The sequence below is a fragment of the Erinaceus europaeus genome, chromosome 7 (genome assembly GCF_950295315.1).
Source record: "Erinaceus europaeus chromosome 7, mEriEur2.1, whole genome shotgun sequence".
Classification (NCBI taxonomy): domain Eukaryota; kingdom Metazoa; phylum Chordata; class Mammalia; order Eulipotyphla; family Erinaceidae; genus Erinaceus; species Erinaceus europaeus.
This window is the reverse complement of record NC_080168.1, coordinates 48,452,708-48,476,334: the sequence shown is the minus strand read 5'-3', so window position 1 is coordinate 48,476,334 and position 23,627 is coordinate 48,452,708. Positions and strand designations below refer to the sequence as shown.

Genomic DNA, 23,627 nt, shown 5'->3' with positions numbered 1-23,627 from the left:
CAAACTTAGCCGCAAAAAAGCAAATGACCCCATCCAAAAATGGGCAGAGGATATGAACAAAACATTCAGCTCAGAGGAGATCCAAAAGGCTAACAAACATATGAAAAACTGCTCTAGGTCACTGATTGTCAGAGAAATGCAAATTAAGACAACACTAAGATACCACCTCACTCCTGTAAGAATGGCATACATCAAAAAGGACAGCAGCAACAAATGCTGGAGAGGATGTGGGGACAGAGGAACCCTTTTACATTGCTGGTGGGAATGTAAATTGGTACAGCCTCTGTGGAGAGCAGTCTAGAAAACTCTCACAAGGCTAGACATGGACCTTCCATATGATCCAGTAATTCCTCTCCTGGGGTTATACCCCAAAGACTCCATAACACCCAACCAAAAAGAGGTGTGTACTCCTATGTTCATAGGAGCACAATTCATAATAGCTAAAACCTGGAAGCAACCCAGGTGCCCAACACCAGATGAGTGGCTGAGAAAGCTGTGGTACATATACACAATGGAATACTATGCAGCTATCAAGAACAATGAACCCACCTTCTCTGACCCATCTTGGACAGAGCTAGAAGGAATTATGTTAAGTGAACTAAGTCAGAAAGATAAAGATGAGTATGGGATGATCCCACTCATCAACAGAAGTTGAGGAAGAAGATCTGAAAGAGAAACTAAAAGCAGGACCTGACCAAATTGTAAGTAGGGCACCAAAGTAAAAACCCTGTGGTGAGGGGTAGACATGCATCTTCCTGGGCCAGTGGGGGGTGGGAGTGGGTGGGAGGGATGGGTCACAGTCTTTTGGTGGTAGGAATGGTGTTTATGTACACTCCTAGCAAAATGTAGACATATAAATCAGTAGTTAATTAATATGAGAGGGGGAAAATCAGTTGTATGTCTCAAAGTTTCTCAAAACACAAACTGAATCTTTTTAATATATAGGCTGTGTATTTGATATGCGGACTCTCTCAAAAGCCTAGACCAAGTAGATTAGAAGCATCCAATAGCACAGCTATATACAAGATACTGGATACTGTACAGCAAACCATAACAAAAGGGCTTTTCAAAGTTAACCCAATTACCAAATAATGTGATGATAACATTAACTATCGATTGTCTTTTGGAACCCTAAGACAGCAGGAACCTCACATCTCCACTATAGAGCCCCTACTTCCCCCAGTCCTGGAACCCTTGGATAGGGCCCACTTACCCGTATGCGTCTCCCAATCCATACCAAATAATATTGCATCCACCGATCACAACCTAACCAACGCAACGATTGCCACCTCATCATGCTTCACCTCAGACTGTGTCCAGAGACTTCACATGTGGAATGACAACCCTTCGGCTTCATTACTCAGGTGAGACCTTTCCTTTTATAGTACACTCTAATTTCATCTCAGGTAGTTCACTTTCTAACAAAGTCCCATAACCTAGATATACACCAGTTTCTGTGAGAGAGAGCTTATGTTCAAACGTATCCATAAACTACTGCAAAATATATACCTGAAAGCAGAAGTACATTAGAGTTTGCAGTGAGTACCTCCCTAACACTTCCTCTCCACTATTCCAAGCTTGGGATCCATGATTGCTCAACAACTTGTTTGGCTTCGTATGTTAACTCTCTTTTCAATCACCAGGTTCCAGATGCCACCAGGATGCTGGCCAGGCTTCCCTGGATTAAAGACCCCACCAATGTGTCCTGGAGCTCAGCTTCCCCAGAGACACACCTTACTAGGGAAAGAGAGAGGCAGACTGGGAGTATGGACCGACCAGTCAACGCCCATGTTCAGCGGGGAAGCAATTACAGAAGCCTTCTACCTTCTGCAACCCTCAATGACCCTGTGTCCATGCTCCCAGAGGGATAGAGAATGGGAAAGCTATCATGGGAGAGGGTAGGTTATGGAGATTGGGTGGTGGGAATTGTGTGGAGTTGTACCCCTCCTACCTTATGGTCTTGTTCATTAATTTTTTCTTAAATAAAAAATTAAAAAAAAAAAGAAAATTAAAAAAAAAAGAAGAAGAAGTATGGTACCTTGATGGGGATGGCATTAAATTTGTATATGGCTCTGAGCAAGTTGGTCATTTTGATGATGTTCAGCCATTCAATCTATGAGCATGCGATGTCTTTCCATTTCTTTCAATCTCTTTCTATTTCCTTGAAAAGCAATTCATAGTTTTCAGAGTATAAGTCCTTCACTTCTTTTGTTTTGGTTATTCCCAGGTATTTGATTGTTTTGAGTGTTGTGGTTAAGGGGATTGATTTCTGTATCTTTTCTTCTTCTGGTTTAGTTTTGGCATAGAGGAATGACATTGATTTTTATATATTGATTTTGTAACTTTCCACTTTACTATATTGTTCAATGATATCCAGGAATTTTCTACTGGACTCTTTAGGGTTTTGTATATATACAGTCACGTCATCTTCAAGTAGGATGCTTTATAATCTCTTCAAGCCTGTATCCCTTTGATTCCTTTCTCTTGCTTTATTTAATTGCTACAGCTAGGTCTTCTAAGGCAATGCTGAATAGCAGTGGTGCTAATGGGCAGCCCTGCTATACACTACCTAACCTCAAACTATACTATAGAGAAATGCAAATAAAGACAACAGTGAGATACCACTTTACACCTGTGAGAATGTCATTTATTAGAAAAGACAAATTTTGTTGTTCTTCTTTTCTTCTGGTTCCCTCATTAAAAAAAAAAAAAAAGAAAAGACAAATTTTGCAGAAGATGTGGGGGGAAAGGGACACTTCTATACTGAAGGTAGCAGTGCAAAATGGTCCAGCCACTGTGGGAAGCAATTTATTGACTTCTTGGGGCTCTAGGAATGGACCTACCCAATGGCCCGGAAATTTTTCCCCTGGGTATTGACCCAAAGGAAACAGAAGCAAGTATCAGAAGAAGCCTTTGTATACTGATGTTTGTAACACCTCAATTTATAATTACCAGAATCTGGAAGCAACCCAGATGACCAACATCATATGAGTGGCTAAAAAACACTGTGATACATGTACATGGTGGAATGTTACTTAGCTGTTAAAAATGAAGTTGTCTCCTTTGCATCCTCTTGGATAAAACTTGAGGACATATGGGTGGAGGGGCTGGGAGGTAGAAGCATCAGGTTAAGCACAAAGACTGGTTTAAGGATCCTAGTTGGAACTCCTAGCTCCTCATCTAAAACAATGATAGAGAATGTTCCATTCCCCTGAAGGGAGGATGGACAACATACTCTATGCTACACCTGAGGAAGATGGGTCAACTTGGAGCAGCTTGAAATGTTCCTACTCATGACCACAGAATGTGAGCTCAGATCTAGAGGGATGCAGAGGTCACATAGGCTCCTAAGCTGAATATGAGCCCCGGGTCACATCAAATTGATGGGGTTTACAATCAACAATATTTATAGCCATTTCCCATATTAGGGAGCTACTCTATTCCCTGATACAGCTTTTTTTTCCTTTTCCAGCCATGACAGCATCTCCCCAGACAATAACTTGGATCTATCTGCATATCAGATTTCAGGCTCAGGGGAAAAAAAAAAAAACTAGTATAGCCACAGGCCCTTTGGAATGTAACTAAAATATGCCTACTAGCTACCTACAAAACTCTTCATCTGCACTATTCCAGCCTTTAGATTCATGAGTGTTCAACAATTTGGCTTTGTATGTTAATTCTCTTTTCAGCCACCAGGTTCCAGATGCTAGCATGATGCCGACCAGATTTCCCTGAACAGACAACCCAACCAGTGTGTCCTGGAGCTCAGCTTCCCCAGAACCCCACCATACTCTGGAAAGAGATAGGCAGGCTGGGAGTATGAATCAACCAGTCAATGCCCATGTTCAGCAGGGAAGCAATTACAGAAGACAAATATCCCACAATGGCCTTGGGTCCTTACTCCTAGAGGGTTAAAGAATAGGAAAGCTATCAGGGGAGGGGATGGGATATGGAGATCTGATGGTGGGAACTGTGTTCCTCTTATCCTATGGTTTTGTCAATGTTTCCTTTTTATAAATAAATAAATAAAAATTATATAATTAAGACAATAATGCGATAATGATCACTTTACCTTTAGTTACCTTTACCTTTAGTTGTGTTTTTGTTTGCAACTTACTAAAGAAAGTTAACATTTAAGAGTGTTATTATGACTGTGAAATAACCATCTTTCTCCAAGATATCTGTAAAAATATGAGTTATATTAGAGAGAAAATAAAGAAAACCAAAGATATAGAATTTGAAAGTGTGGAAATATAAGACTAGTGGATATTGTAAAAATGACTGAACCAACCAAATAAATGAAAGATCAAAGGTAGTCTACAGCAGCCCCAGCAGGTTTTTTAAATTGCTTTATTGAAGTGTAATTTACAGAGTATAAAAACATTTTATCCAAATTTTAAAGCAGATTTCAAATGCTTTGGAACAATGCATGTTTTAGAAGTTTATAAAGTTTCCATTATACCCCAAAGAACAACAAAAGTGATTGCCCACCCCATCCTCACTCTCAGTTCATGGTAACCACAAATAATTTTCCTGTCCATCACTGTAGTTCTATGGTTGTCACCTGAGGTGCTTCCATATGGTGCTTGCTGAGCCTGAAGCCAAGACTTTGCACATATGCTTTACAGGGGAGTTCTCCACTGACACTTTGATGGTTCAGAGAAGTTGACTCACACAGTAAGTGACCTTTTAAAAGATATAATGAAACAAATTAACATTCACCAAAAATAACTGAACAGAACTGTCAGATACCTGCAATTTGAGTGTGCATATTATACTTCAATGATTTTTTAGGGGAAAAAAGTCTTCATTAAAACAAGTACAACATTCAGTTTTAAATTTAGGCATTAGTAATATTATTTTCATTTGAAAGGGTTTAAAGTTACCAAGCAGACTCCAATTCAGCTGCTTTGTTGTGCCAATTTGTGCTTGCAAATATACATCTTTTTGCTTCTGCAGTCATCTGTTCTCAGTAGAGATTCGAATGCAGCACAGTTCGCTTCATCACATGACCTGTGGTCTATTCTGCAATGGAGACAGTCATGTTTATGCAGCCATACTGTAGGGGACAATCTAAGAAGCAACAGTATTTTCCATGCAAATAGAATTACCTGTATTGTGCACATAAGCACTGACATTGTTTTTCATATTTACTGTTAAGAGTTATTAGGAAACCTGAGCAGTTTGTTCTTTGTTATTTAGATCAGCATTTCACTGACTTTCAAGGTCTTTATATCTGTAATTCAACTTAAATGCTTACACTTAAATGCTTATGGTTATGATTATTTTTATTTTGCACCTTTCTCTTTATAGTATCATTAAAGCAAACAAACAACCAAAAAAAAAAAACAAAAAAGCACTTACTGTCCTTTGAACTCTGAGCCATTTATTGACATCCATGGATGGTGACTGCTTTCCCAAGAGACTCCAATCCATGTTACCAGTGACAAGGACTGTAGAAATGTCTATCACAAATAAAAAGGTTTTGTTATCTAATCATTCGAAGTTCTCTTCTGTTTGAAACTTCCAAGAAGTGTATTATTTCACAAATTCTTTAATTTTCAGAGGACGTGAAGATGGAAGCTAGTTTAACACAGTGGGTGTGAGTGGCATACAATATAATAATGTATAGGGGAGATAGGATAAATATTATGTAAACACACTTTCATGCCTGAGGCTCCCAGATCCTAGATTCAATCCCACTCTAATCCCACCCCCACCCCCCACAATCATACACCATAAGCCAGAGCTGAGCAGTGATCTGGCAAAAAAATAATAATAATGATAAATAAATTACACACTAAAAGTATATATACTTAAAAGTCAGAATTTGGTGTATTACATAGACTAAAATAAATTTGTTCCAAATACGTTTGAATTACATATTATTGACTAAAATAAAGCTTTGAGAAAGTCGGTATCATTGGAAATCTTACCATTTCTTCTTCATTATCTATATACAGCAGGCTGGAATTCTTAAAGACACAGGCTGATCTACTCTCGTTGAATGATTCCTTTTTGTAACTAAAGTAATAGCAATTGTTGGAATATGAAACCCACTCCTTTGGACAACAGCCATAATGATCTATTGAGGAAAAAGTATGCACTATTTTCCAAACAATCCATTATATATGCACATGAATAATCATATAAATTTATAGCATTATCTGCATACTTCATAGCTGATACACTTAAAACACTTGTACTTCACAAGGAGAAAGGTCCTATTTCTCAACCCATAATTTATTTGTCTATATAAATTGAATATGCAAGACATAATATCCATTTATATATCCTGAAAAATGATTGGCAAAATATTTTTTGAATAGTAAAGTTATTTTTATGCTAGCAGGACTAATTTAAAATAATTAGCAATACAAAGATTATCAATTCAAAATACTTTTTCACATTGTTTTATATAAACACTTTTCAATAGTTGCTATTTATTAACCTCTATTACACAAATCTATATTTTAATATAATGTATTTTTTGTTAATCACACCAGTCTAAGGTCATATAAAATATAAACTATAGTTATATTAGAATCTCTCTTTCTTTATTTCTCTCTCTCTTTTTTAAACCAGAGCACTGCTCAGCTCTGGTTTTACAGGGGATTGTACTTAAGACCTTGGAGCCTCAGGCATGAGAGTCTCTTTGCATAACCATTATGCTACCTTGCCCCTCATATTAGAATTTTTAAAATAATTTGCGAAGGAATTATTTTGCTCTAGTGGTATAGTAATTAGAAAACAATGTATATAACCCTTAGCATAGTACTTTAAAAATTCCATATAAAATTTGTATTGATCTATGTAAGCCATAAAAATATTAGTATTTAAATTAGAAATATTGTGTATTTTAGGGACTAAAATACTCTGTTATAAAATTTATTTTACCAAGTAATTTATAAAGAGTTGAAACATGAGGGGAGATAATATTTCAAAAGCAAAAAAGATAACATACAATTCATCATTTTCTACAGAACTGTGGTTGTTTTGATGCGGATGGGAGTGGTTATACCTCTATTATTTTATAATCTTGTGAATCATTAAGAGTTCCCTCATTAAAAAAAAATGAGAGAAATCAGTGAAAAAAATAAAAGTAAATGAGCAAAAGCAAATTTATAAAATAGAAAATTGATTGATTTCTTATCACATAATGCTTTAGATAAATACCAATTTGTATTTACATTACAAAATATACAATCGTTTAATAGGGTTTATAAACAAATAATTGGAAAGAGTTTATATGAAACAACTTGAAAAATATTTAGAAATTATAATTTCTGTTATATTATTAAATTGTAATTATTTTCCCACAATGATCAATTAAACTTCTTTTTCCTAAGGTTGAAGCTCATTAGAAAACATACTAAAAATATTAATTAATTAAAATTAATGTTTACCTTCCTGCTTCCTTGTTACCAGGGATACATTGTTCTCTTCTTGTATTTCAATAACTAGAAAGTTAATCATTATAAAAGCTAATTAATAGTAATCTAAAATCATCCAGCTTCTATCATTAATATTAAATTTGGCATACTAATAAGATAAGAATAAATTTGAGTAAAATTTATTTACCAATAAAATAATCAGTATTGGGGGGTAGGAGAGATAGTTTAAATGTTTTTATTATCTTTATTTACTTACTGGATAGAGACAGCTGGAAGTTGAGAGGGAAAGGGGCGATAAACAGGGAGAGAGACAGAGAGACACCTACAGGCCTGCCTCACCATTTGCAAAGATTTCCCCCTGCAGATAGGGACTGAGGTTCAAACCTGGGTCCTTGTGCCTTGTAACATGTACGCTCAACCAGGTGAGCCAACACTCCATCCTGGAGAGATATTTCAGAGGCCTGATGAACTAATTTTCTCTGTCTCCCACATTATTAGTTTATCTAATCTCTAGAATATTTTTTATTTTTCTTAATAAGATCTTCCAGTCTCTTAAAATGTTTTGTTGTTTCTTCATTATGACTTCATTGTTACTTATTTGATAGAGACAGAGAGAAATCAAGAAGGAATGTGGAGGTTGAGGGGGAGAGAGAGAGACCATCTACAACACTGCTTTACTGCTGGTTTAAGCTTTTCCCCTGCATATGTATACTGGTGGGAGGAACCTGAGTCTTTGAGCCCTATAACACATATACTCCACCAGGTGAACCACCACTGATACACCCCTCAGTTTTTCTTTATTCAAATTAGTAATACCATATTTATTTCTTAGTTAAAATTAGGCTTCCGATTTGGTATTAGAAAGTATAAAGATGTGCATATTTGATGAAAACAATTTTCACAAAAGCTAAAGTAACTAATTACACCATCTTGGAAATACTTTCTTTACTACTTAACTTGTATATATCAATATGATCTTTTAATCTCCTAATACATTCAGGTTTATGATGTCAGAACACATAAATATATTAATGCTATTATACATATATATAGTATTCATTATGAGTATATGTAAAATATAAAAATATTGTGCCTTGTTTTGCATTTTAAAAGTGAGAGTAGATGTTCAGCTTCATTCACTTGGGCGGGGGGGATCCAAACAGGCCTTTGGTGGTGGGAAGGGTGTTGATGTACATTCCTAGTAACTTGTAGTCTCATAAATCACTAATTAATATGAGAGGAAAAAACTGATTGAATATTTTTATAAATCAAAAAAGTATTTTAGAATATCTATATCATACAATAACTATAAATTTCTTGATTATTATTGTTATATTTTCTTTGTGTTTTTTACCAAAAAATTTCTCATCTCTAGGATATAGTGCTATGAGTGGTTGAATCTAGGACCTCAGAATCTCAGGCATTAGAGTCTGTTTACACAACCATTATGCTTCTTCCCCCACCCTTGTTATACTTTCTTATCTTAATACTTAGAAAAAACTTTGAATATTCACTAGACATTGTCTAATTGCTCATATTAATGAATAATGGTTCACATAGCATTATGAAATGTACAGAGGAAGTGACTATAATAAATGTAAGAATTTTTCTTATAGTCTTTTAAAAATTTTTCCTTACAGTGAAAAAGAATTACAGCTTTTACTATGGTGTACAGCAGGACAAGGCAAACAATCCCCAGGATCTCAGCTGTCACCCTCCATAGAGAGGGTAACAGGTCTGCAAAGAGAGAAATGGAAACACTCAGTAGGTGAAGATGAAGAAAGTTGTTTATATAGATTATACACAACAAAGCCAACATGTTCCAAGAATCACTTATAGGAATTTGAATCCCAACTTAGATCTACCAAACAATCTTCCAGAATATCCCATTTTATTTTTAGTAAGCTCCATGAAGCCTTGATCAAAGACTAAATTACAAAGGCTGAATGAAATTAGTCCTCAAATTTCATATTAGAATGCTATATTCTGACTTCAAGCTTTGATCCTCACAGATGAAATCTAGGAGTCCATTCGCTACTTTCTCCGGTACCACTGTATCAGATTGAATGCCCTGGAATAGTTATATTATGTGACTATTAAATGTTTTAAGTCTTCTTTGGAAGTGCTTATTTTAGTGCCCTTACCTTTCTCTTGCTGTCTTCTTGAGTCCACATTTAGTTGTGGGTGGTTTGCTCTTTGGTTATTCATCTTTGCAGAAGAGCAATTTCATTGACTGTATTCTGTGATAATCATACTTGTGTTAGGTAGTGAACAAATAGTGTGTATCTCCACCCTAGTCTAGTCAGTGTGGGTGGAGAGTTGAGTAATTGTTGAACAATGAATATTCCTTTTTCTAGATACTTCAAGCATTAAACATGTCTTTCATGATCAATTCATTTTGAGTAAGTCTTTCACACAATATTATTGGGTGGAATAATCAAAGTCAAACATAATAAGACAAAGAAGCTAATTCCTGTTAATAATATCCATATCTTCTGAAAGGCAAATTCTATGTAAGTGAGTAGGTAAAAGTCAACTACCAGATGGTTTTTCTCCTTTGTGAAATACCAAGAATTGAAATGCATTGTATGGGGGTGGGGGAGAAGAAAGAGAAAGAGAGAGAGAGAGAGAGAGAGAGAGAGCTATCCAAACTAAGACACTGAGAGAATGATGACTGCTGTTGTTGAGGGGTGGGATTCCCAGAGCTTTGGTGGTGGGTCCAGTAAAAATTCTAACCTTCAATTTTATAATCACGAAGTCAAAATTAAATCACTAATTAAAATAAAATAAATATGAAGTTAGACACCTTGAAAACATTATAACTCTTAGAATGTTTATAGTAAAAATTTCTTATTGAAATATCACGATGGTCCAATTTTTATAACTAACTTGAAATTTATTAATAGTTAAAGACAGAGTTCTAAAGCTGAGGGAACAGCGGTGTTAAGGCAGATAGTAATTTTCTGCATAGGATTACTTTTATATAGTTATTTACATTTACTTACTAAAAAAGAAAGAAAAATCAGCAAGTGATCTATAATGATAACAAATTTCTGAGACATCAGAGATATAAACCTAGTATGTAAAAAGCATAAAAGGCTAAAAATCAAATTAATAATTAACATTCATAACAAAACAGCTTACAAAAGGAAAGTTCCAATATTTCACACAAGAAATCAACAACTGATTTAATGCTAAAAATTAATTTGGAAAGTTACTATGAGTTGAAACTTCCAGAAAGATATTATAACTGTCAACATCAATGAAAGTAGCATGAGTGTGTAAACAGTTGTCATAAATCAGATAATGTGATTTAATAGTTCAGTCCATGGAATCTGTCTTGAGTGAGACAGAGTTCAGTTAGATTTGAAACTGATTCCGCATGATCAAAAGTTTCAAAGTTCCCTTCTATCTAGAAATTTAATAATCATTTATTAGTAAAAAAATATGTAGTACAAGTAAAATGATTAATATACTCTTGGACTTCAATAATGCTGAGAATCAAGCTATTTTAGTTTTAAATCTGATGTAACTGTCATATTACACAGATTCACTTCAAGAATGAATTCTAGACCATATCACAGAATTTTTTAGATAGTAGTGACTCTTATAAGTGAGATATGTATGTATGTTTATGTACAGATATATATATATATATAATGCACGATTTAATGCCAGTCTTTGATTTTAGTTTAAGTTACAACGATAGCGAGTACTTCCTTTTGTTTTTTATAAAAGAAACTGTGGCTTTTTAAAATCTACATGTATAAGGGATTACATTTCATTTTCATGATAAAATGAGTTCTCTTTAAGATTCTCTTTGAATATAAGATAATATAAAGTAATATTAATAGTACGTATAAAACAGTCACTATTCACAGTGTTTTTGGAATTGAAGAAAGTGTACTGATTAGCAAAGCCAATCATGAATTTTTATGTGTGTTTGGTAATTTTCCTACATAGGCATTGAATATTTAGAAATGCTCCCATATGTTGTGTATTTTTTCTTATTTTCTACTATCCATTTACCAATTAAATATAACAAAATTTTATTTTATATGATTGCCGATGAGCTGTACCTCAATTACACCATAGTAAATATTTGAAATATCCATCTACTAGCTATCAACTAGGTATCTACTAGAGAGAGAAGATAGAAACACTTACCTTCTGCTGGCCAGAAAGTGGACTATCCTCTAGAGGGAGACCAGGTTATTCTTATGAACAAACGACACTAGTGATCTTCACAGTTTTCTGTGACGTCTTAAGACTGCATGCAGTATGAGTAGAAAAGGAAAACTTCATATCAAGAAGACACTAATATTTTTTATCAGGAAATTTTTACATGTAAGCTCTCTGACAGTAATTGATCTCATCACATATCTCTAGAATATGTGAGTCTTTGTCCTTTGGCCTATTATTCAGTATATCCATTGTCAACTGTTATGAGACATGTTTTTATATCTACAATATGTTAACACAGAAGAAAATATCTCACAGTCTTTGTTTTATAATTATTTTATTTGAGGAAATGATGTTATATTAGACTGCAGTTGTCATAGATGTTCAGTTTCACCTTAAACCTAAAATAGGGATCAATTCACCACCAAATTTCCATCAGCCTCCACTACAGGACACTGAACATACACCCCTTCTTTCATGTACCCTTCACCTCCTTTCTTTGAGTCCATGGGTCTGCTGAAATAGAGTACAAATTATTAACCCTTCACTCTGTACTAACATCATGAACATTGCCATCCTACCCAGATCCATATACAGATTTAATGGTATCCTTATCAAAGACACACCTAATTTCTTAAAAAGACAAAAGCTACAAAAGTTTCTCTGGAACTGAAAAGTACTTAGAATTCTCGAAGTAACCTAAGGAATAAGATAAGCCAGAGGCGGAGGGTAGACAGCATAATGGATCTGCAAAGAGACTCTCATGCCTGAAGCTCCAAAGTCCCAGATTCAATACCCCGCACCACCATAAGCCAGTGGTTGGGTAATAAGATAAAATAAAATAAAATAAAATGAGCCAGAAAGAGAAGGATGAATATGGGATGATCCTACTCATGGACCAAAGTTGAAAAGTAAAAACAGAAAGGAAAACACAAAGCAGAACTTGGACAGGGTTTGGTGTATTGCACCAAAATAAAAAATTCTGAGATGATGATGATGATGATGATGATGATGATGGTGATGTGTGTGTGTGTGTGTGTGTGTGTGTGTGTGTGTGTGTGTGTGTGTAGGGTGGAGAGGAGAAACAAGAGGTGGTTGGAGGAGTTTTCAGTTCATGGAACATAATGGTGGAGGAGGACCTAAGTGAAGGGTAAGAGTGTTATGCTCCAAATTGAGAAATGTTACATATGTACCAACTATTGTATTGTACTGTCAACTATAAACCATTAACCTCCCTGGTAAAAGAAAAACAAACAAACAAACAAAAATGAACAAACACAAACCTGAGGCATCACACTTCCTGCCATCGAATTTTTCTGCAGGGTTACTATAATAAAGTCTGCTGATACATGAACCAAAATAGACACAGAAACCAGTGGAATCGAGTTGAAAGTCAACAAATAAGTCTTAAGAACTACAGATAAATAACTGTTGACATGGGGCTCAAAATATTAAATAAATAAAGGAGTGTCTCTTCAACAAGTGATCTTGGGGGAAAAATAAGTTGAAACATGCAGTAGAATGAGACTGGATCATCATATATTCTCATGTACAAAAGTTAACTTGAATGCATCAAAGTAATGGGCATTAGATCAAAACCATAAAGTAAGTAGAAGAAAGCATTGGCAGAACACTTCATAATCCTTGCATAGGAAATGTCTTCAGAGACTCAAGTTCAAAAGCAAGGGGAAAAAAATTTAAAAAAATAAAACTGCTTCGAATTCAAGTTTCTGCATAGCAAAGGCAAACTTCACTAAAACAGAAAAGAAAAAAAAAAAGGGCACTGGGGAAGCAGAGCTCCAAGGCACATTGGCGGGGTTGTCTGTACAGGGACGTCTAGTCACATCCTGCTAGCATCTGGAACATGGTGTCTGAAAAGAGAGTTAACATACAAAGCCAAACAAATTGTTGTACAATCATGGACCTAAAGGCTGGAATAGTGCAGATGAAGTGTTGGGGGGGTCCTCCATTTTGTAGATAGCTAGTAGACATATTTTAGTTATATTTCAAAGAGCCTGTAGCTATACTAGTGTTTTTCTTTTGTTTGTTTGTTTGCCAGAGCCTGAAGTCTGATATGCAGGTGGATCCTAATTATTGTCTGGGGAGATGATGGCATGGCTGGGAAAAGGACCAGAAAGCTGAATCAGGGAAGAGAGTAGCTCCCTAATATGGGAAAGGGGTATAAATATTGTTGATTGTAAACCCCATTGATTTGATGTATCTGAGGCCTATAATTAGCTTAGGAGACGGTGTGACCTCTACATCCCTGTAGATCTGAACTCACATTCTGTGGTCATGAGTAGGAACATTCCGTGCTGCCCCAAATTGACCCATCTTCCTCAGGTGTAGCATAGAGTATGTTGTCCATCCTCCCTTCAGGGGAATGGAACATTCTCTACCATTATTGATCCAAGTTGCCAGAATGAGAAGGACAAATTATATAGATTTAATGAATTTAGAAATAAAGAGAATATAGAGCTTGAAATGTTAAGAAGTTGAGATCTAACTCAGCAGACCTAAAGACTCAGAAAGGCATCTTTCTATAAGGGAAGCTCAGTGTCCTATAGTACAGAGAGATGGAAATTTGATGATGGGTGACATTTTAGGGAGATGTGACACTGTACTATTATGATAACAGCAGTCTTGTAAAAACATTATCTGACATACAATCAATCGTACACTACAAGTTCAAAGTCTTATATTCAGGAGGTGTGTGATGAGAAAAATTGTCTTCAAAATCATGTGGGTGTAAATATTTCCTAACCAAATATTATGTGACATTCTTATAATAAATCTCCCTTTTCTATTCATGTTTCTGTCTGAGACTTCACAGACTAGCCTGTGAAAACCACAGATAATTTTTTTTGTTTGTTTGTTTACAAGAAAAACCTGGTCTCCCTCTAGAGGATATTTCAACTCTGGTTCCTACTAGGTTATCTCACTTAGTGACTATTGTAAATTCTTTATCTGATGTAAATGGGATGCAAATGATATGCAGCTAAACAAAATAAAAATGTTGATACATTTTCATTAAAAACTCAAGGTAGGGGATTCAGGTGGTAGTGCAACGGGTTAAGCGCATGTGGCAGGAAGCACAAGGACCTGTGTCAGGATCTGGGCTCAAGCCCCCGGCTCCCCACCTGCAGGGGAAGTTGTTTCATAAGTGGTGAAGCAGGTCTGCAGGTGTCTATCTTTCTCTCCCCCTCTCTGTCTTCCCCTCCTCTCTCCATTTCTCTCTGTCCTATCTAACAAGGACGACATTAATAACAACAACAATAACTACAACAACAATAAAAAAAGACAAGGTCAACAAAAGGGAAATAAGTTTTAAAATAAAATAAAATAAAAACTCAATGTAGAACAAGGCATGTAATTACGTAAATCGTGAAGTATAGCTAAAGTATTCAAGAGCTCCATGGGAGAAGTTGCCCTTTTGTTACCCTTGTTTTTCATTGTTGTAGTTATTATTGTTGTTATTGATGTTGTTGTTGTTGGATAGGATAGAGAGAAATGGAGAGAGGAGAGGAAGACAGAAAGGGGGAGAAAGATAGACACCTGCAGACCTGCTTCACAGCCTGTGAAGCGACTCCCATGCAGTTGGGGAGCCGTGGGCTCGAACCAGGCTCCTTCCGTCGGTCCTTATGCTTTGCGCCACATGCGCTTAACCCACTGCGCTACCGCCTGACTCCCTCTTATTTTTTTTAACAGAAAATTTTAGTGGAAATCTAATTGAGATCTTTTTGGTTTTTTTAAAAAGAGGGTGACTGAGAAAACATACATGGGGAGGTAGCATAGTGGTAATGCAAAAGACTATTGTCTGCAGTTCTTTTTTAAGTTTATTTTTTATATTTATTTATTTTCCCTTTTGTTGCCCTTGTTGTTTTTTATTGTTGTTGTATATTGTCTGCAGTTCTATGGGCCCAGGTTCAATCTCTGGCATCACTATAAATCAGAACAGAATAGTGATTTGGTTAAACAATAATAGTAAGTAAACAGTGCATGTGGTCTTGCCTGTGTCCTTCCACATCTTTTCAACATGTATCTCTGTGTGTATGTGTATATATATACATATTTACATATATATGTATATATATGTATATATATATGTATATATATGTATATATATATATATATTTAGTGTAGAGGCAGAAAGGAATTGGGGGGGGGAAGATAGAGAGGCAGAGAGAGACAAACACACATCCTGCACTGCTTTACCACATGCAAAGCTCTCCCCCTAGGTCCTTGTGCACCACAATGAGTGCACACAAATGCGTGTGCCACCACCCAGCCCCTGTGTGCCCTTATGTTAGCTTGAAGACAGATTCTCAGAAGTCTTTGAAAATATACAGTCTAAATATCAAAGTTTCCTTTTAATCACTTTATTAGGAGATCTAATGTTTTCTAAGCTGGTGGCATGAGTGTACATCCTGTCATCTCCTCTGGTGGGTATCTGCACAGCTCTATGACTGTCCACTAAAATTTTCCTCCACTGTCATGAATCAGGGAAGGGAGGGATGAGCATAGCAAAGGCCCAGTGTAACATGGTGGACATTTTTTCCTACTTATTGGAGCCTACAGTCCTGTAAAACCTGGAGACATGATGGAATAAGTTGATTCAACATAGCATGTGAGGATTTCCTGTTCAAACTTTAAATGACACTTTGATGAGAAAATCAACTTTTTCCACTATTGCTTTATTGTGAGCCTCTGCAGAGCACTCTGTGAAGATCGCAAATTTTCTTTTTCTTCTAGTTTTATGTTCCCAAATTGTTCCCTTCACTTGTAACAACTTATTTTATGAGAATAATTTGACCTCATCACTAGAGGATACTCAGCTTTCTGACCAGTAGAAGGTAGGTATGTATCTCTCTCCTATCATTCCTTCCATTAACCCCTATCATTCAGTGGGAGATAATTTTTTTAACTTTTTTTGTTTTTTTTAAAATATTTATTTCCTTTTTTTGCCCTTGTTGTTTTATTGTTGTAGTTGTTAATGATGTCATTGTTGTTGGATAGGACAGAGAGAAATGGAGAGAGGAGGGGAAGGCAGAGAGGGAGAGAGAAAAATACCTGCAGACCTGTTTCACAGGTGTGAAGCCACTCCCCTGTACGTGGGGAGCCTGGGGCTCAAACCGGGATCCTTATGCCAGTCCTTAAGCTTTGTGCCACCTGTGCTTAACTGCCTGACTCCCTGGAGATAAAAATTTTAAATGTGAGCAAATGAAGCTTCATTAGGTGTGATAAAATCAAAGTAGGACATTGGTCATAAAAGGTATCTATAAAATAAGGATTTGGGGGAAGGTATCATAAAGTGGAAGAAATGAGTCAAGAATGCACACAGTATCTGTGGGTTCCTAAGTCAGTATACTTTAAAAATAAATATGCAAACAATATGGCAATGAATAATTTGTTTGGTTTTCCTAGTAGTCATTGCATTTTTATTTTATATTTTATGCAACCTCTATTAATAAATTCTTCAAATGGAATTTTATTGAATGATGAAAGTCAAATATATTTCCTATGCTGTTAGATTGAATAAAAGCAGTTAGATTTAGAATAAAAATCAATATTTGTAGCTTCCATAAAGTACTAATTTAAACAATTACAAGCTGTAAATATTACAAAAGTTGAGCACGTATGTAAAGCAGATGTTCAATATTGATTTTAGAAGGTTCATTTTTAATGAATGATTTCACATTGTTAAACATACAGTGAATCAGAAATAACAGAATTGTGATTTTGGCTAAAACAGCTATAATTATTCAGAGCTTATAAGTGCTCTGCCATGCACTAAATATTATTGCATTATATTTTATATATTCCTACGTCAATTTTAAATTAATAAACCAGGTTAATAGATTCTAAGTTACATTTTCATGGTGGCACAGACAGAAATTTCAAAACTAAGTTAACTGTTATTCTATTAACCTAATTATTAAGTCAAATATTTACATAAATATTAAATTAGTATTATCCAATTTCTTATATTACCAAAGAAAACAACACCTGTAATTTTGTACAAAAGTGTTCTTTCAAAAGGGACAGTCACTTTTATTTACGTTTTATAAATTCACACTTATTAACTAAATATATACCTTTTGTAGAATAAATAATTTTGTTCCTAACTAAATATATACCTTTTGTAGAATAAATAATTTTGTTCCCTTTTAAAGATAACTATTTAGATTTTGATTTAGTGTATTATAACATTTTACAATATACTACATTTTACTATTTTTTATTTTTTTTTTCTCAAAGTTCCCCAGTCATTCAGATAGGAGATCACATGGTGATAACTTAAGTAAATAAATGCAAATTCCTAAATAAAATTAATCTAGTGTAAGAAGGTATATGTGTTATCTTTCTTAGTCCACTATGTTTAGAGCATTGTTATTAGCAATTAATTAATTGATTGATTAATTAAAAATACCGGTGAGTATTGGTCAGTTTCTCTTGTTTTCCAGAACACTGTTCAGCTCTAGCTTATGGTGGTGCTAGGGATTTAATTTGGGACCTTGGAACCTCAGGAATGAAAATCTTTTGCATCACCATTATTCTGTCTCCCCAGACCCCAGACTTAAATTAATGATGACACTCATGAGTTTTATTACTCAATTATCACTTGTCATTGCTTTACTTTATAATGTATTGTAAAATATAGAATATATTAATAACAAAACTATTGTACAGAAGACAGTTGTTTTAAATGGATGAATTGAAAACCTACTGCGAAATGAACAGGGATGCCGGTCCTCACCCCGCCCAGTTGTACTGTACAGGGCTATTTATTTTCAAGTGCACTTATCTACAGCACAGTCCCTGATGCACTACTCTGCTGCTGAGATGACTAGCCAACAAGTCACCTATGCAGAACTAAATCTGCCACAGGAGACAAAAAGACAGCAAAGGCCTAAAGGCACTAAAGAATTCATTTCAATCACTGAACAGCAAATAACCTATGCAGAACTAAATCTTCAGGATGTTTCTCAGAATCTTCAAGAGGATGACAAGCATTGCCAATGCAAAGGTAAGGCATTTTTCATAGACACACTTCTAGGATGTGACGCTGGGTGCAAAGGAGTAGGGAGATAATAGGGAACTCGAATGCACGTATTTAGTGTGCAATAATCAGGGCTTGACTTGGAATATAGTATTTTGATATGAAACCTGAGGATTGATTGCATTCATGGATTGTAATTTCAAGCTCTTGGCCAACAACTCAGTGATTTTATATTTACTGAAAGCACATGATTTGCTTTATTTAAAAGAAATAAAAGACGCTAGATATGGACTTGGGATCCAGGCAAAAACACACAACTGTGGGAGTGTTCTCTTATCTACACACTATCTCTATATCCTTTTCAGGATTTCCATTTTCCACCTGCAGGTGTTCCATCTCCACCTGAGAAGCTCCTGGCTGGGGTCCTAGGAATCATTTGCCTTGGTCTAATGTGCACGGTGGTATCAATGATCATTATTATTCTCTGTAAGCAAATTCTAGAAAGATTACAAGAGAATTGTAATAATCATGTAATAATCATGTAATAATCACCAGTTCTTCTACTTCTTAATATTAAAGAATAGGATACCTTAGTAAACTTCTAGACTAAATAATCAATGGATTATCTGAATTTAAAAACTTGATATAATTATTTGAAATCATTTCATTACATATGTAGATTTTTAAAACCACAGATTGTTTTATGAGACTGAAAAGACTTACTGAGAAGTATAAATTAATGTCAGAAAATTAAATCACATATTGTAGGAGATGATAACATTTTGGTCTATAAGCTTTTGGAGTATATTTTTCTTAAGAGTCATACTTCTAATAATTTTCCAGTAAATCAAAATTTACTTCTGATTATTCTAACACTAAGTAAAAAATTTCAGACAAAAAATAATAATTGATTTTCTTAAATTACTATTGCTGTTTTTAAAAAGACTATTTTAATTTTTTCTAGCTACTGAAGCACCAGAGCAAAAGGGTACCTCTTCAACAACAACATGCAGAAAGGTACATGAATATAAAATATAAAAATCCTGACACTAGAGGAGTTTATATTTTGTCTATATCTTATATAGACAAAATATAAACTAAATAAATAAACAAAGTATAGGCAGAAATGATATTATTTTGTGGAATATGAATTTAAAAAATCAGGTAAAAGATACCTATGAATATTGATAACAGGAGAGTGTTCCTTTCTTTACAATAAAGATTTGTTCACTTAATTATTATCAGTTGGCTCTAAATCTTACTGCTTAAATACAAAAAAGCTAAATAATATTACTATTTGAAAAAATGGTTTTTCATTCATTTTAGGATATATAGAGTGAATATTTTTGTTTCAGTGTTTTATATAGCCACATAATTTAGGGAATAAGAATTGACTTTGCTCTGTGAGTATGTGCATAAATGTGATTTCTCTATATGCACCAGACTGTGAGGTAATGTTATATTCTTAATATGTCTACATATATCTGTGCTCATGAGATATATATATTTTTTAATTCAGATTCTTTTTTTATCATAACTCATAATTTTTCTCCAGCATGCTCTTTACTCAAAGGGATGGTTTACATATTCCAACAATTGGTATTACTATAGTGATAAGAGAAAAACATGGAATGATAGTGTGTTGGATTGTGCTTCAAAGAACTCTCAGCTTCTTTATATAGATAATGAAGAAGAAAAGGTATGGTTATTTATTTATGCATTTATTATATTTATTTGTTCATATCTGTGCATATTTAAAGACTGTAATAGTCTCTTAACTAATATGATATTTATAATTGATACCATTATTACATATAAATACTTATACTTCTGCTTTTCATGGAAAAATCATGCTTCTATAAATGTTTTTATAGAATAAAGTTAACAATTTACTTTCACAGTACATTATTAAAGCTAAGTATTTATTCATTGTGAAGGTAGATCATAAGTAAATCATGAAACTGTGAATCAAATAATGAAATACAATTTTTCAGTCCCCAGTAGTATGTAACCTGTTTGTATTCTGACCACTTATTTCTGGTTATTTAACTACCTTGTTGACTTTTTTTTCCCCAGGGTTATTGCTGGGGCTTGGTGCAGGCACTACAAATCCACTGCTCCTGGTGGCTATTTTCTCCATTTTTATTGGGCAGGATAGGGAGAAATTGAGAGAGGAGGGGAATACAGAGAGAGGGAGAGAAAGATGGACACCTGCAGACCTGCTTGTGAAGCAACCTTCCTGCAGGTGGAGGGCCGGAGCCTAAAACAAGGATTCTTTCTTGCACAGGTCCCTGTACCAGCACCAGGTCCCATTTTAATTTTAATATTATATGCCTCACATATTTATAATTCAATGGAATTATGGATATACATTTTGATTGCTATCTCTTTACACTTCCTGTATGGCTACAAGTCATTGACATTCACAAATTCCCTATACTATCTTCTGCTTCATTTAGTGAATGTATTACTTTAAAATCCATTCTATCTGATGTTTCTGATTGGGGAAATGAGTCTCTGGAACCTAGGGATAAATGAACGTTCTGGGTTCAATATTTCATTAGTCGTAGCAAGTCATAGGCTTCACACTCCTGGTGCTACCACTCCCCAGACCCACCTTGGAGTTGTTAGTGAGGAAGGAGGAACTCTTATTCTGGCTTATTCAAACAGACTTCCTACTGGAGTCCCATGGTCAACATCTCCTTGTATTTCTGGACAGGATTTCCTTAAACACAGAAATGCAGTGGTTTACTTGAGGCATTTCATATTATCAACTGGTCTTGGGACCACTTTCTTTTGCTGCTTGGTAGATAAAGAAATGTCTCATCATTCCATTGTTCCTCATTCCTTATGTTCAAATTATTTTCTCTTTCTTCTCTCACTTTTCAGAGTTCTTTATAATGTCTTCTTTAAGACTGATAGTTGTGCTTATCAAGGAGTAGTTGGGACAAATAAATCTGTGACAACTTGTCTGGACCACTGGATTCTCTCAATACAAAAACAGACTTATAAGGAGTGTATTTATATATTGGCATGAGGTTCAGAAAAATATATGCATTTGGCTTCCAAACAAATCATTCTTTAGATAACAGTCCCTTATATTTCTACTAAAGTCCAAACAAAAGTATTAAAAAAAAAAATGCCAGAAGATGGTGCACTGAACTGAGCACACATATTACCATGTGAATAGACTCAGGTTTTGGGGGAACCTTCAAAAATAGTGAAGCAGTGTTACAGGTAGCTCGTCCTCTTGATCTTTTCTTCTCCCTTCCCCTCTCAAGTTCTCTGTCTCCTATCAAAAAAAAAAAAAAAAAAAAAAAAGGACAAAGAATGATTATTTCTTTGTGGCTGGAAAATAAAGTAGAAAAATGCATTGCTTTTCTCACAGTTTCTAGAGACCAGTGAATACTTTTTATGTTAATTGTGTTAAGATGGGTAATAAATTATGTAAATCAGATGAAATTTACTATATGTATAATTTTAAGAGTCCATATTAAATCAAAAGTATAATCATTAGTGAAGAAAATTTTTCACATGTGAAACATGATTTTAGTGACTATGGAAATACCCTGACTAAAAGGGCACAAGTTCTTTATGCTTGAGGCTATTTGTTTGCTCCAGTATGTACCTGGTTTCTCTGTCTCTCTCTCCCACACATGCTTCTTAACCTCATGTGAAACTATCTCTCTTTCATATGTACTGAATAAATAAATAATTAAAATGGCTTGCAACTCTAATATCTATTTAATGTTAAATTTGAATATGGAACATTTATTTCACTTTAGCTATTAAGACGCTTATAAAAAGTACACACTATTTTCATAAAACTTTTTACAGTGGTTCCATAAATTGAAATTCTCTATTTTGGGGCAGGAAATTTTTTATTCTTTATCAGCTTTTTCATGGATTGGAGTTTTTCGTAAAAACTATCTTAAGTCATGGATGATATCCAATGGTTCAACTTCCTTGCTAAGGTAAGTTTTTTATTTTATTTGTGAAGCTACGGCAAGAAAAAAGGTATAAGTTTTTTAAACTAGGAGAATAATATTAATATATTCTAATTACATTATAGACATGACAATAAAATATATTAAAGTTAATTAGATCATAATAAAATATTAAGGTATGGATTTCTCATCTATTCGATTCCAGAAATGAATATTAATGTTAAATTTGTTAATATTCTTTGCAAAGTGCCTTTAACCATTCTCAACATCTTCTTTAACTAGCATAACAAGGAAAGAACTATTGTTTTCTCTCTTTTTTTAAAAAAAAATTATCATTATGTGATAGAGAAACCAGAAGCTGAGAGGTTAGGGAGAGATAGACAGGAAGAGAGACAGAGAGAAACCTGAAGCACTGCTTCACCACTCATGAAGCTTTTCCCCTGCAGGTGGGGACCAGGGACTTAAACCAGGGTCCTCACACATTGTAACAGGTATACTCAACCAGGTGTACCACTGCCTGGCTCCTGAACTATTATTTTCTCTGTAACAAGAGTACTCTGCTTTTTTTCTCCATTGCAGAATTTTAGACTCATCATCTGGTGAATATAAGTGTGCTATATTTTACTTATCTAAGTTCAGAGCAACAAACTGTGACTCTCTAAATACATACTATTGCGAGCATGGACATTGAAATTAAAGCACCTGATCTTGGACTGTGTTTCATGAACTCAGAATAATATTATGACTTCATAAATCGAAAAATTAATTACTTCCTTTGTTCTAATGATATTTATGACCAGTTTTTGAAACATGCATAATGCTGTAATGTTTTGTGGGGGTGATTTCTGTTCATCAATATATTTGTGACATTAGACCTTTTTACATGGCTGCATGCTATGTGAGATCAGCTACAGGAAATATTAAGAAAGACAAGATCACAAAAGACCAAATAGTGAATAAGTGGCTGCCAAAGGTTAAAGTGGAAATGATTATCTTTCAACAGTTTTCTTTTTGGATAAAGCAAAGGTTTTAAGTTTAAATTGCAATGATGGTTACAGACTCTGTTACTATACCAAAAATAGTTGATCTATACACTATAAATGG

General features: G+C 34.6%; 1 protein-coding gene across 1 annotated transcript; it reads left to right on the top strand.

The window, feature by feature from the left end:
- The first annotated feature begins 18,419 nt into the window (after nucleotides 1-18,419).
- LOC103107077 (NKG2-A/NKG2-B type II integral membrane protein-like) lies at nucleotides 18,420-23,214 on the top strand. Its single transcript, XM_060193502.1, has 6 exons — nucleotides 18,420-18,603; nucleotides 18,964-19,062; nucleotides 19,541-19,593; nucleotides 20,132-20,275; nucleotides 22,450-22,550; nucleotides 23,103-23,214. The coding sequence occupies exons 1-6, from the start codon at nucleotides 18,420-18,422 to the stop codon at nucleotides 23,212-23,214; spliced, it is 693 nt and encodes a 230-aa protein (XP_060049485.1).
- Nucleotides 23,215-23,627: the final 413 nt, after the last annotated feature.

Coding starts and splice junctions, on each gene's coding strand:
- LOC103107077 (XM_060193502.1), top strand. CDS start 18,420: ATGACTAGCCAACAAGTCACCTATGCAGAACTAAATCTGCCACAGGAG. Junction 18,604..18,963: donor CAAGCATTGCCAATGCAAAG/GTAAGGCATTTT, acceptor TTCCACCTGCAG/GTGTTCCATCTCCACCTGAG. Junction 20,276..22,449: donor TAGATAATGAAGAAGAAAAG/GTATGGTTATTT, acceptor ATTTTGGGGCAG/GAAATTTTTTATTCTTTATC.